The following is a 15,158-nucleotide window of genomic DNA, read 5'->3' on the forward strand; positions in this document are numbered from 1 at the left end:
GGAGAGAGGGCAGACAGAGAGAGAGAGAGAGAAAGAAATGCCTGCCATAGGGGAGTGGGAGGTATGGGGGGGGGAGGGAACCCAGGGATGCTGGTGCTGGGAAATGTACACTGGTGGAAGAATGGGTGTTGGAACACTGTGTGATTAATCATGAAATCTAATCATGAACAGCTTTGTAAGGGTTTATCTTACAGTGATTCAGAAAAAGGAAATAAATATTCAAAAGAGAAAAAAGTAAAATAAAATAGCATGATACTAGAATAAAGACAGACCCACAGATCAATGGAATAGAATTAAAAATCCATACCCTTAGATGGATTTTCTGCCTCTTCCACCCAGATTTCCCATTTTCCATAGCTAGGCGGTCACACTCAGGGACTGTCCCCTGCACCGTACAATCCCATCAATGGCCAACATCCAGAGACTTAAAAGCAAGCTCCCAGAAGAGAGTGACTCAGAGAATCTCTTGCCCTCGCACCTGGCTGTCTTCCCCGGGGCCCCTCGGAGGGGATGGGCTCCAACTTCCCTCCCCACCCAGAGCAGAGCTCCCGGTGGCCGAAGACCTCCGGAGCCTAGCCACAGCCATGCTCAAGGCCCCTCTCCACACATTTGGATGAACCTCACGCATGAAAGTACCAGCAGAGGACCCGGGGCTGAAGACTCCAAGCCTGCTCGGATCAGGACTGGGCCTCCTCCTCCCAGATTTTCCATTTCCCAGTAGCTAGGCAGTCACACCCAGGGACTGTCCCCAGCACCGTGCAATCCCATCAATGGCAAACATCCAGAGACTTAAAAGCAAACTCCCAGAAGAGAGCGGTGCAGAGTCTCTTGCCCGCACGCCTGGCTGTCTTCCCCAGGCCTGCAGTATCTTATAGCCTAGTTCTCCCTCTGTGAGAAACTGGAAGCTACCAAGAGTTTCCTGCCCATATGGGAGAGCCTCACAAACTCCCCATGGTGTATTCATATGCCAAAACCAGTAACAATGCTGGGTCTCATTCCCCTGACCCTGAAAGAGCCTCCAATGCGGCATCGTTGGGAAGGACGAGTGAAGAGAGGCTTCTAAAATCTCAGGGCTAGGACAAATGGAGACATTACTGAGACCGCTCAAGAAATTCTACAATCAACAGGATGATGATGACCCTTAGATGTGGGCTGGAGCAATAACGCAGCGGGTAGGGCATTAGTCTTGCACACAGCCGACCTGGGTTTGATTCCTCCACCCCTCTCGGAGGGCCTGGCAAGCTACGGAGAATATCCTGCCCACACAGCAGAGCGTGGCAAGCTACACATGGCGTATTCGGTACACCAAAAACAGTAACAAGTCTCACAATGGAGACATTACTGGTGCCCGCTTGAGCAAGGCTCTGCCGTATGAGCAGGATACTCTCAGTACCTTGCTGAGTTCTCCCAGAGGGAGAACCAGACAGTAAGAGGTTGCCAAAAGAGTTAAAAAGAAAAAAAGTGACATGGGTCCTAATAGATTACAACACTACAATCACATAAACCTCATGGAGATATAATTCCCTGGTTTTTCAACGGTGGTATATGTTTACTTTTCTTTACAAAACAAGCACCAGGAAATGAAGGATTTTTCTTGGTTTGTGTGTTTGAGGAGTGGGTACCAGGGAACATACGCAGTGAGTGCCTTGCACATACAGAGCATGTGCTCTACCACTGAGCCACATGCCTGCCCCCGCACCAGGAAACATAAGGAGAGTTCTGCTACTTCGCATCTAATGCCATTCTATTTGGGGGTGAGGGGAGCTGAATCACATCTGGCAGTGCTCAGGGGTTGCTCCTGGTGATGCTCAGAGGACCACATGGTGCTGGGGATGGAACCAGAGTTGGCAATACACAGAGGAGGCTAGCGCTGCAACCCAGTGCCACTGTATTCTTGCGAGTTTAAGATTTGACAAGCATCCAAACATCACTGAATGAAAGCACCATAATAGCAAAGTTCTTTCCAAGCCTGACATAAACCCCAGAAACCACAGAGGCAAATACATTGAAGAAAAAAATCCAACCGCATCAAAAAATGGGGAGCAGAAATGAAGAGAAACTTCAAAGAAATACAAATGGCTAAAAGGCACATGAAAAAGTGTTCTGCATGACTAATCATCAGGGAACTACAAATCAAAACAACAATGAGGTATCATCTCATACCACAGTGACTGGCACACATCATAAAGAACAACAACCAGTGCTGGTGCAGATGCAGGGTGGGAGAGGGGGGCTCTTATTCACTGCTGGTAGGAATGTCAACTGGTCCAGTTTTTTTGAAATCAATATGGACATTCCTCAAAAACGTAGGAATTCAGTTTCCATTCCGGAGTCACTGCAATCCGATCACTGCTTGGAATATAACCCCAAAGGCCCACAGGCAATGCAGAAAGGGTATCTGTTAACTCCTACGTTCATTGCAGTACTATTTGTAATAGCCAAAAGATGGAAACAACCCAAGTGCCCCAGAACAGACAACTGGATAAAGAAACTGTGGTATACCTAGACACAATGGAATACTCCTCAGCTAAAAGCAAAGATGAAATGCAATTTGCTGTTATATAGGTGGACTTGGAGACTATTACCAGGAGTGAATTATTCAGCTGGAGAGAGACAGACATAGAATGAGCTCTTTCATGTGCCAGATATAAACAGTGGGCGAATAACAAAATGCCCAAAGGCAATACAACAAGGGGCAAGAGAACGGGTTTACAGTAGGAAACTTGTCACTGGTGGTTGGACAGCTTATGAGAGGGTATTTATACAATACTGTGGAGGGAAGTGGTCACTGTGAAGGAGAGAGAAAGCTAAAGTGAAAGAGCCTGCCACCGAGGCAGGTAAATGGGATACCTGTGGAGGTACATCGTCACCAGTGAAGGGACTGGTGTTGGAACACTAAACTAAATCATGAATAACTTCATAATTTTGAAATTATGATTCAAGTTTTTTAAAAAGTTATTAAAAAAGGAAGCTGTTCGCAGGCACAGCCCTGGAAGCCCCCAGTGCCTGGGTATGCCAGGGTCCCGAGCACTGCTTCCTTGCACTGAACTATCAGCCTGAAGGCCGAGAGTCAGCAGTGAGGCCCGAAGGCTCGAGAGCACCGCCTTCCAGGTAGACTCTGGAAGGAGGAAGAACGCCTTTCCATGTGGGCCAGTTATTTCAAATAAAGAGAAAGGCATCTTTACAGAAATGTGTTTCTGGGATATATTTTAACCAGCTCAATCAGATGTTTCCTTCATTGAAGGAAAAGAAAAAGACACTGTGACAATGAAACAATACTCACTCGAGCTGGAGCACTTGGTCTTCCATCAAAGAAATAAGAGGCGAGATGACAAGGCTGGTCCCACCTTCATAAACAGGGGGGTACTGGAAGCACAAACTCTTTCCATACCCTTGAAATGAAAACAATGCACCCAAGATTATCAAAATGAAACTTCAGTATTTTGGTTTTTCCTTACATTATACTTAAATAAAATGATGACTAACCTACTAAGACCCACAAATTTGAGCATCTCCTTGGTCTACTCTCCCCTACCTTTCATACCAATCATATTTATATTTCAAGAGTTTAGGAAAAGATTAAAGCATTTCAAAATCTTTAAAGTTTTATTTTTTACAGGATTAGGTTATTTGCTTAAGTACAACTTACCAGTTGCCATGACAACAACATTATCTCTTCTTTCTTTCAGTATCGAATGAATTACTTTCCATTGAACACTGGAGGGTGAAAAGCAAAAGCTGTTTTGTCTTAGTAACAAAACCCCAGGGACAAGCTGAAATGTGTTCAGTTTTCTTCCCTTTCCCTAATGTAATTTCTTTTACATTTATGAACTTTTATATAAAATGATGAACTCTGGAACCCTGAAACAGAGTGCCTTATTTGCTCGATCCTATTAAAACTAACGGAACAATTATGCATTTTCATTGGCCGTGTATTAAATTTTAACATATACAGAGATACATATATACATCTACAATATAAAATAAATGTCAGGCTTTATACTAAATAGCCATTAAATTCATCAGTTTAAATAAAGAGAAATGCTCCAGGAAAAGGAATGACTTTTACATAAAGAGAAATGAGAAAATGTTCTGGGTTAATCTATATTTTGATGGAGGTTTGAGTTATGTAAGTGTATGCATGTACACTTAAGACTTGAAAATATACAGATAAGGTTAAAACATTCACTTATACTTAAATTTTACATGTAAGGAAAAATACTATTTTGAATGACAGCAAATGAGGTATAATCTGAAGGAAGTACGGGGGAAATGGGGAATGCACTAACATCGACGACCTGCTGTGAGAGCCACATTTTAAATCTTGGAAAAGTTAAGAAATGACTAAAGAAATAAATGGATTCATCACATTGATGGGTATGTGATAAAATATAGTCGACTGCCAGCCAGGGCCACCACAAGGCCGCAGGTGTGACTCCAGAGGCCCTGACCGCCTCCCAGCCCCAAAGCCCAACAGCTTGGCAACCTCCGTCTCGGCACTGGACCGGCAAGCACTGAATCGAAAGGACCACTGGGTGCCCTGAACACTGCTTGTGAGGACAAAATACATAAACACACACACACACACACACACGCACGCACGCACGCACGCACGCACGCACGCACGCACACACGCACCCCAAAACACATGCAGATCCATAACACACAGCTATCTATGGCAAATAAAAATTATTAAAATTTTACTGCATCTTTGAATTTTCCCCCTCATAAAATTCAGAGAAAAAAAATCAATTAGAAAGACAATCTTCTGGTGAACTGATAATGTACATTTCAGTTTTAAATCAGATAATGTATTAAAATTCATTGATTTGTACTTCTGAATTAACTGTTCTCTGCTCTCTTTTATATAGAGAAAATAGCTTAATACTTTAAAAAAAAAAACTAAGACCTAGCGTTAGGGAGAATATAGTGGGTACAATGCTTGCCATGCACACAGCCAACATGGGCACAATCCTGGCACCACATATAGCCCCCCAAAAGGAATGATCCTGAGCAAAAAAAGGAGTATTCCCAGAGTTCTGCAGGCTAAACTCTGGAATTAGGTATGGCCCAGGAAAAGAATTAAAAAATAAAATTAAAACTTTACAAAAAAAATTGTTTTAATACTTCTGTGAACTAAATTCCCAGAAAAGAAAACATCTTGCCAAAAAATTTACATTTTTCTGGACCACACCCAGCAAAGCTCTCTCCTAGCTCTTTGCTAAGAGATCACTCCTGGTGGCATCAGGGGGCCATATGAGATGCCAGGTCAGCTGCATGAAAAGCAAATGCCTTACTAACTTTATTCAAATATACTTATTTGGGGGCTCATTCTCATTCATCCCATTTGATAACTATAAATGACCCTGATCTGTAAATAAAAACTGCTATATTAAAATTCAGAAGATTTTAATTGTTCTTCAAATTGTTCTCTTATGAACATCAACCAGCACACTTTGAACAATAAGAAGTACAAAACAGGCACACAAATATACTCAATGAAAGAACATCATCATTAAATTAGAAATCATCTGTTAATGTTTTAAACCAATTTCTACCCAGAACTCTAGAGAACTAGTACTTAAAAATAACTTTGTATCCGCTTAAAGAAAAAACATAGCATGGCTAATATAGAGTGAAGCTGTGCTTTACTGTTAAATGAACAAATTACTTGCCTTTTCTCCTTTGTGAAGGAAATAGTAAATGCAATAATTATTTAATGAGAATATACTCACGGCTTGAAATTGGAATGGCCAAAGTAGGTCTTGAGGCAAGTAACTTGCTCTACACTAGGTTCTGGTAATGAAAGGTCTAAAAAATGAAATGACATTTATATTAAAATCTCAGAGAACAGAGTTTTATTTCAGTGACTTTGTTTAAAGAATTCTGTGTGGGCTAGAACAACAGTACAGCAGGCCAGGCATTTTCCTTACACACGGCCACCTCAGGTTCGAGCCCCAGCACTCTCTCAGCAGAGTTAAGGACCAGCACCCGGGAATGGTCAGAGGACCACACAGTGCCAGGGATTAAACTGGGGGTGACGTCGGCTAAGGGGGGAAATATCCTTCCTCCTTGGTTTTTCTTCCCTCTGGGGGGAAGCGGCGTGGCTTACGCCATCTTATGGACGTTTAAACAGGTATGAACTTGGTGGCGTGGGAAAAAAAATGTGTTTTGAACTTGAGACAGCGGGACGCTTGGGCAGTCTTGGGCTGGGGCTGGTACCGGCTCTGGCTCGTGCTCCGCCGAGATTCAAACCGGGTGGCCATGTGTTTGCACGGCCGCTTTGCTGCTGAACAACCAAGATCCAGAGCCAGCTAGATTACTTCTGAACCCAGCAAGTGCTTGCAGCCATGTCCCCAGAATGAGAACTAAGCTTTTGCTTTATGCAGCCCCAGGAAGGGAAATGAAATTCCCCACTTGGATCTCCATGTACTTGATTACTAAAGCACAGAAATCCTAAACCGCACATCCACTACTGCGGCCGCACGACCTTGTACCTCTTCATTCTCATTAGTGGAAAACTGATTGTCGGGTGTTTCCTTGTCAATAGGGCCGTGTTTGGGGGCGGTAGACTATAGGAAGAATGGTGGGTTCTGTGTTGAGACCCCAACAACAATAGTGAGTTTTGGGTTGAAATATGAAATGTAATCAAGGTAAAGAGAAAATGAAGTGAATTGTATCAGTTATGCAGGTGGGGTTGGGGGTGGGGGGTGGGAGGTGTACTGGTTTTGTTTTGTTTTTTGTTTTGTTTTGTTTTGGTGGTGGAATATGGGCACTGGTGAAGGGATGGGTGTTTGAACATTGTATAACTGAGACATAAGCCTGAGAACTTTGTAACTTTCCACATGGTGATTCAATAAAATAGATTTAAAAAAATAAATAAATAAACTGGGGGGTGGCCAAATTCTAGGAATGCCAGTTCCTTGAACCTCTGTACTACCTCTCTAGGCCCTATTTTCTACCTTTGAAATCCAACCAACTTGTCTCTCTGTGTACCAGTCATCACTGCAGGTGAACACTGATTACTACTTAATATTAATGATCAGAACTTTTATTTTGGCTCACAATTTACTATCACTATGAAAAGATGATGTTATGTAATTCCCCATATTTCTAGATGCTAACGTTTAAGCAGGCTGGAGCTATAGCATAGCGGGTAGGGCGTTTGCCTTGCACGCAGCCGACCCAGGTTTGATTCCTCCATCCCTTTCAGAAAGCCCAGCAAGCTACCAAGAGTATCCCGCCTGCAAGGAAGACCCCGGCAAGCTACCCGTGGTATATTCGATATGTCAAAAACAGTAACAACAAGTCTCACAATGGAGATGATATTGGTGTTCACTCAAGCAAAAATCAATGAACATTTAAGCAAAACCATGGTAATCAATATACCAATCCAAATTTAATAATACAACAGTGTCACAAAAATCTGAATACAAATCTTGATTTTATTAACCACCACTGTACCAAAAAACTTCGGATCAAAGATCTAAATGCATAGTACAATGCTACATTAGTTTTACTCAACTGATTCTCACTGTCTACTTTATATCAAGTGTGCAGAAGAAGCCGAAAAAGAGCAAAGCAAAAAATAAATATAACTTATCTTTATGTTAACCTAATATCATAATGTTACCTATCTCAAAAAGAATAGGAAACAACAAATATTGGCAGGTTCCGTGAAGAAAAACAGCTCTGAGCCACTTCCAAAAGTGATATAACATGTAGCAACCGCTAGAGAAAACGGTACAAAAACTCATGAAAAAATTAAAATGGAAATAGCATATAATCCACTCATACCACACCTGGGCATTTATGCAAAAGATATAAAATCACCAATTCCAAAAGATATTTTATCTCTTCATGTTAACAGCATCATTCTTCACAACAGTCCAAACAAGGGTCAGCCTAAATGGTCATCAACACGCAAAGCAGCGGCGGTGTACCTAGAATTCTACCACCCCCGCCACTGGAAGGAGAAATGAACTACTTGGGAACAAAATCCATGAAACATGAGGGAAATATGCTAAGTGAAATGAGAAGGGAAAGACAATCACTGGATGATTTCATTCAAATGTTGAGGATTTAAGGACAAAAGTATGCAAGCTACCAAATCCCAGCAAAACTAACTCCTAAGCTTTGTAAAAACCATAGCGCTACTGGAATGAGGGCAAGAGGGTTGGGAAGAGGGGCCACGGGGGGCGGTAGAGGAGGACGAGGGCACAGGTGGTGTGTGTGATGAGCTTAAACACACAGAGGGGCGGAGTTAAGTCCCTGGAATTTCATAATGGTGCAAAATAATGAAGAACAATAAAGAGGGAGGAAAGTGCACCATAAATATTTCCACTGATCTTTACTGATCACATGCTCACAATAACCAGGAAAACATATTCATAAAAATAAAACATTACCTAAAGAAAAAAATCCATCTCTAAACAAATAAAATTTATCATTATATTTTAAACCTTTACCAGTTTGAAAAAGAAAACTAATCTGATTAGGAGATACCATATTTGACCTTAATACAAGAAAACAAGGAAAAAATCATTTTTCAATATCTTCATAATACTCCCTACCTACAAAATATATTTCTATGGTTCTACACACTACAGTCTCAGTTTGCCATTTGGATACTATCACTAAACCTTAATAATGAGAGGGTCATTTAGTAAGTTCTTTACTACAGTTTGCATACATAATAAAAAATTAATCAGGTTTCCTATCTGATTTTATGACACTTATTTCAGCTTTTAGAATACACTGTAACTGAACCACAGGTAACATTTAACACAAGTAATTAGTAATGAAATATTAATGATCTCTGGATTTGACAAACAAAATACATAATTAAAAGTTTCATATCGGGACCAGAAAGATCGTGTGGCAGGTAAAGTGGCGAAGGTGCTTGCCTTGCACGTGGCCAACCAGGTTTCAATTCCTGACACCCCAGATTGATTGACCCTCAAGCATTGCCAGGAATAATCCCTGAGCACAACCTGGTGAGGCCCCTGCAAAACCAACAACAAAATACATATCATTAAAAATTATTTAATAATATATAAATTTAATATAGGATTTAACTATAAATATTTAACCATAATTAAATACGTACTACCAAATCCAGGATCCCCAAATGTTTGAAACTGAATATCAAATTGAAATCACTTACAACAAGTCATTTCAAAATTAAAGTGTTTACCGATGTCTTCTTCCTCCTCTTTAATCGCTTCATCCTCATCATCCTCTTCTTCAAAATGAAGATCCAGATTACTTTCCATCTCAATACATTCAGAATGAACTGGTTCCAAAGTGTCACTGTTTAGGTTTTCTAAAGACTGAAAGTTTGAAAGAAATGTTATAAGCAAAACCACTGACAATGTCCTATCTTTTTTCACTAAATACATAAGGAGCATTATTAACAGAGCCTACAATTTCATTCAGAGCTGGCAGATGTGCAAGCAATACACAAAAGAGCACATGTGCTCCAGTTTGAATGTGTGCGCAAGAACAATTTCACGGCACACGGCCAAAGATGGAATACTTCCAGCATGAACAAAGTTCATTAATAGAATACAGCAAACCCTGAGGAAGCAAGCAAAAATTTGAATTTAGAACATTTAAAAAACATTTTTCTCTTTATCATCAATGTTTTCAATCCAAGTGGCAAGTGTGGGTTCTGATATCAGTTTTATAATAAGGTTCTCTATATCTATAACATATCAGCCAAACTGATTTTGAGCAATTTGTAACTTTAAACTATATGCAAGTGATAAAATACATTTTTAGAATTAGGAAAAATAAGGATCAGAGCCAAAGAAACAGTTCTTGCATGCAGCTGATCTGGGTTAAATGACTAGTGGCCCAGCAGGAGTGATACCTGAGCACAGTGTCAGAGCAAGCCAGGAGCGCAGTCAAGTATGGCCCAAAAATGAAAACAAAGAGAAAGAAAGATTCAAATAATTTTAGATTTCAAATATTTGTTTTTATCCTGACTTGGCATTATATGTTTTCATCCCTTAAATGAAGATTATCTATTTAAAAACTGGTATATCTGAATTGTTTTATCTCTAAAATTTTTACTAAAAAGTGAGAGAATTATTAAAACATAATTATCATATCTCACTTTATTAAACTTAACACTTGAATTTGACATTAAAAGACATCCTTTTTAAAGCATACTTATTCATGCTGGCTAAAAAAAAGATGTTTATGATTATTTTATTTAAGTCTACTTTTTAAAAGTCCTCTCATAAGGGTATTCAGTTTGCTTTCTAAGAAGTTTAATATATAATACCTATTTGTGAAAGTTCACAAGATTCTATAAATGAACTACTTAAACAGTACTTCTCAGGGAAGTGGTTAATCAGTACAGGAATATAATAAGACATTCATATTATTCAATATTATAACTGCTAATATTTAATACTTCTGAATTAAAATCTAAAATCTAATTGATTAATTTTAATTAAAATCTAAATTAAAATTCTAAATCTCTGGACTCACTACTTCACGTGTAGTAAATAATGACGACAAAAATATATGTATCCAAAAAAATTATGAAACTTGCCCAAGGTCACACAACTAGTACATGGAGAAAGACAAGCTTCAATACCGTATCTAAACTCAGAAACCACATTCCAAATCACGATCCACTACTCGTCTCAAAAATAAAGCTCATTTCGAGAGACACACAAACAAATCTCAGAACCCAGCCGCTTTTGGAGGAAATTCGTGTGGACTTCCCATTAGGCCACCAGCACCGGGACCCCAGGTGGGGAAAGGTGTGGTCCCTCCACCTACTGCCCCTGGCAGCTTGGTGGTCGCCATCTTTCAGAGCCCATTGGACATTCAGGTTCGGGCCAGCAGTGACGCATGCAGGGCCTCATAGAATAGGGGTGGAACCGGTCCCTCTCCTCCCCAGCCCCATGAGACACGGAGACACGGCCCACCAACAGCCCCTCCTGCTACTTATTAAGCTCCTTAACGGCCATGATCCCAGAGACACACAAACGAATATCGAAACCCAGCGGCTTTTGGCAGAAATATCTCTAGACTAAATTATTAAATTTTCAGAATTCCAAAATCGCGCGGCTGCTATTGTCATAATAGCTATCATATGCTACTCATAATCAGCAATAGAAAACAAATTATCTGAAGTTGCCTTTTTGGCAGGTCTGATTGTTGGGGAAAATTCCAAATAATAATGGTGGGTCTGGTGTCAAAATATTGAATATAATCAAAGCAGAGAGAGTACTGTGGAAATCATCTGCCACACAGGTAGGGGGAGGGGGTGGGATGAGGGGTCTGCTGGGGTTTTTGGTGGTGGAAAATGTGCACTGGTTAAGAGATGGGTGTTTGATCATTGTATGACCCAGAAAGTTTTGTAACTGTTCTCACAGTGATTCAATAAATAAATTTATTTGAAAAAAATGAAAAAAGCTCATTTCAAAAATTAAAAGTAACATTGACCTAAAGATGCATAATAAAAAGTATACACAGGGCAAACTATGATGCCTGCCAGGAGTAATTACTGAGCACAAGGAGTAACCCCTGAGCACCACTGGGTGTAGCCCAAAAACCTAAATAAATAAATAAAATGTGAAAATATCCACTGCACTGCACTCTTACATTGTCATTCTATTGTTCATCAATTTGCTCGAGTGGGCATCAGTAACATCTCCATTGTGAGACTTGTACTGTTTTTGGCATATCAAATACGCCACAGGTAGCTTGCCAGGCTCTGCCATACAGGCAGGATACTCTCAGTAGCTTGCCGGGCTCTCCGAGAGGGACGGAGGAATCCAACCCAGGTCAGCCGCATGCAAGGCAAACACCCTACCAGCGGTGCTATCACTCCAGTCTGTGAAAATATCGATGTTAATAAAACCTAAGACAAAAAAGAACTTACAAATGAAAGGAGATCTGCATGTTTTGTTTTTGTTTTTGAAAGGGAATATATATGAATGAAAACGAAAGGTGACATATTTCAGTACTGGAGAGTTGAGACACTCTCAGGAAAATATCAGAATCTAGTGGCCTACTATAGTTTCTAGTACATAAAAATTAGCTAACAACTCAACTTAGCAAACCCACAGGTCTTATAAAAAAACAGAATTAACTCAGGAGCTAGTTTAAAATTAAGTAACATTTTACTTCATCAAATGTTCTTTGGAAAGCACTTCAAGTAATTTTTCATAGTTTTAAAGATACCTTGAGCATCTCAATTTCTAAATCTTCATCGCTTTCAATTACATAAGACATATCCTCTTCATTACTCTTGGAAGACAAATGCTTCGGGAAGAAAGAAAATATTTCAAATATTAATGTCAAGCATAAATTATTCTATAACCTTTTATCTACAAAGTTCCTACACAATACATAGTAAAATAACCACTTCTTAAACAGATGAATTTTAACAGACATTTATGTGTTTACATGATAGAGGAAAAAGGCAGGGAAGAGGGTTAGAGGGTTGGAGGGTGGGGGAGAAGAGGGAGGGAGTAAACGGGGTAGGGGGAGAGAGAGAGAGACAGAGAGAGACAGAGACAGAGACAGAGAGAGAGAGAGAGAGAGAGAGAGAGAGAGAGAGAGAGAGAGAGAGAGACTCTAAAAGTAGCAAGTGAATAAAAATCTGCCTGAGGAAATTTATTCTCAAAAAAAAAAAATAACCTTGGAAAAGGGAATACTAGTAGATATAGGGGAAGGGAAATGCACAAATAGAGAAACTCTATAATGTAAAAAAAGCAGGGGAAATGCTTATACAGCTAATACAATGAAAGTCTCTAACACCATACAATCTTTTCATTTTATGACTCTACTTTTCATACCAAGTCAGAAGTGACAAACTGTAGCTATGAAAACCAAATCTAGCCAATCTTTTGCTATTGTAAATAAAGTTTTATTGAAACACAGGCTCATCTCTTTATAATTGTCTATAGCTTTTTTTTTTCTTTTTGGGTCAAACCCAGCGATGCTCTGGGGTTACTCCTGGCACTGCACTCAGGAATTTCTCCTGGCAGTGCTTGGGGGACCATATGGGATGCTGGGAATCGAACCTGGGTTGGCTGTGTGCAAGCTAAATGCCCTGCCCACTGTGCTATTGCTCCAGCCATAGCAATTGTCTAATAGTTTTAAACTACTTAAAATGCTATGCTTTTATACCACATTGAAAGAACTGAGTAGTTAAAGCAAGGAGCTTGTGGATAGAAAAGCCTTAAATATTCACTACCAGTCTACTATAGGGGGGAAAATGCATATAATGATATACATACATATATTAACCAATATCTAGCAGTGAATGAAAAGTGTTTTCTCTTTATTTAGTACCTCAGGAGATTTGCAAGTAATATCTCTCAAAACTTTTTCTGAAGCCTGCTGTTCCAAAATTTGGAGTTCATAATCTGTAATATCTAATGACATCAAACAAGTTCTCTCTGTATTTGTTTTTGATTGGTCTTCTAATCGATCTTCAAATTTATTTTCTCCTTGTTTTATTTCATCTCCAAATATATTCTCTGCATTATGCTCAACTAAATTATCAAGAGATTTCTCATCTTCAACTTTATTAACAATTTTGTGTTTTCTAATTTGCTTCTGATATACTTCACCAACAACTGGATTCTCCACTGGCAATAAGCTAAAATTACTGCTGGGGTGCAGTTCAGTCTTGGGGTCAGAAGAACCTAATAGTATCTTTTTCAATGAATATAAATTTTCTGAAATATCCTTTAACAGTAAACACATCCTAAAAAAAAAAGAAAAAAGAAGGATAATTAAGCAATAATTGCACTATACAGGTACAGTTTAATGGTTTTTAGTAAGTAGAATATTTCTAAATAGAGTTTCACTTAAAGAATATACGGGACTAAAGTTGTTTTTCATTTCTTAATGCAAACTATCTGCTCATAGCTAGCTGATAGCTTACTTCCTAGTTCAGCTTGGTTTATCTACTTGTATGCTATACAAGTAGAAATGCCAAAGGTGACTTGTATGCTTACCAATAGGTGACCTATATGCTTACCAAGTATCACTAGAGTTTGGTCCCATCCAATTTAATTATTACACTGTTATTTTTGTAATTAAGTTAAATATAAATATAATCAGAGGTACATGGTGACTACAAAAAAAAATAGAAAAAGAAAACAATAGGAATACTTTTCTTTAGAAAACAATAGGAATATTTCTCAAAATACTAGAAGCTGATACAGCTATTTCACTACGTGGCATCTACCCCAAGGGCAAAGAAACTTTAGTCAGAAAGACATCCTTTGGAACCATCTGAAATATGGTGGTGGGAAGGTGTAATGGTGGTGTTTGAATATTAAATGTAATCAAATATTGTGAACTACTTCGCAAAATAAAAAAATTAATAAAAAATGTTAAAAAAAAAGACATCCATACTTCTATATTCACTGCAGCACTATTCACAATAGCCAAAATCTGGAAACATCCCAAGTGTCAAGAACTGATAACTAGATAAACTATGGTACATATATATAACAGATACTACTTGGCTTGAAAAAATGATGAACTCATGCAACTGCAATTTGCTGCTATGTGGATGGATCTGGAAGGTACCATGCGGAACGAAGCTAGTCAGAGGAGATGGACAGACACAGCATGATCTCTCAGTTATAAGGCATATAAAGAAACAGCAGGAAACGGGCATACACCCAAAGACAACAGAAACTAAGAACTGCTCTTCAGTGGGACGCTTATCATGGGAGGGGCTGTGGGGTGTAGTGGTGAGACACACTGGGTCAATGGGAAGGGAAGTCCACAATGGGAGGAGGAACTGGTGCTGGAATGTTCTATGCAAGAAACCTTACTGTAAATCAAGTGCCTAAAGTAAACGTTTTTAAAAATCATGCACACACATGACACATACACACCCCAAAACACTGTATCATTGTCATCCCGTTGTTCATCGATTTACTCAAACGGGTGGCAGTAACGTCTCTATTTGTCCCAGCCCTGAGATTTTAGCAGCTCTTCTTACTCATCTTTCCTAATACTGCCGTATTGGAGGCTCTTTCAGGGTCAGGGGAATGAGACCCGTTATTGTTACTGTTTTTGGCATATCAAATACGTCCCAGGGATCTTGCCAGGATCTACAGTGCTATTCATATTCATATCAATATATATTGATATTCATATCAATA

At 39.4% G+C, this 15,158-nt stretch overlaps 1 protein-coding gene across 1 annotated transcript in view; it reads right to left on the reverse strand.

The window, feature by feature from the left end:
• WRN (WRN RecQ like helicase) overlaps positions 1 to 15,158 on the reverse strand; it is a 196,331-nt gene that overhangs the window by 104,737 nt on the left and 76,436 nt on the right. The window contains exons 11-16 of the mRNA XM_055134049.1: positions 13,324 to 13,741; positions 12,208 to 12,288; positions 9,197 to 9,332; positions 5,736 to 5,811; positions 3,650 to 3,717; positions 3,284 to 3,392 (exon numbers count right to left, since the gene is read on the reverse strand). Of these exons, the coding sequence (XP_054990024.1) occupies positions 3,284 to 3,392; positions 3,650 to 3,717; positions 5,736 to 5,811; positions 9,197 to 9,332; positions 12,208 to 12,288; positions 13,324 to 13,741 (888 nt within the window). The remainder of the gene's footprint in view (positions 1 to 3,283; positions 3,393 to 3,649; positions 3,718 to 5,735; positions 5,812 to 9,196; positions 9,333 to 12,207; positions 12,289 to 13,323; positions 13,742 to 15,158) is intronic.

This window comes from Sorex araneus, chromosome 1, assembly GCF_027595985.1.
Source record: "Sorex araneus isolate mSorAra2 chromosome 1, mSorAra2.pri, whole genome shotgun sequence".
In the NCBI taxonomy this organism is placed as follows: Eukaryota; Metazoa; Chordata; class Mammalia; order Eulipotyphla; family Soricidae; genus Sorex; species Sorex araneus.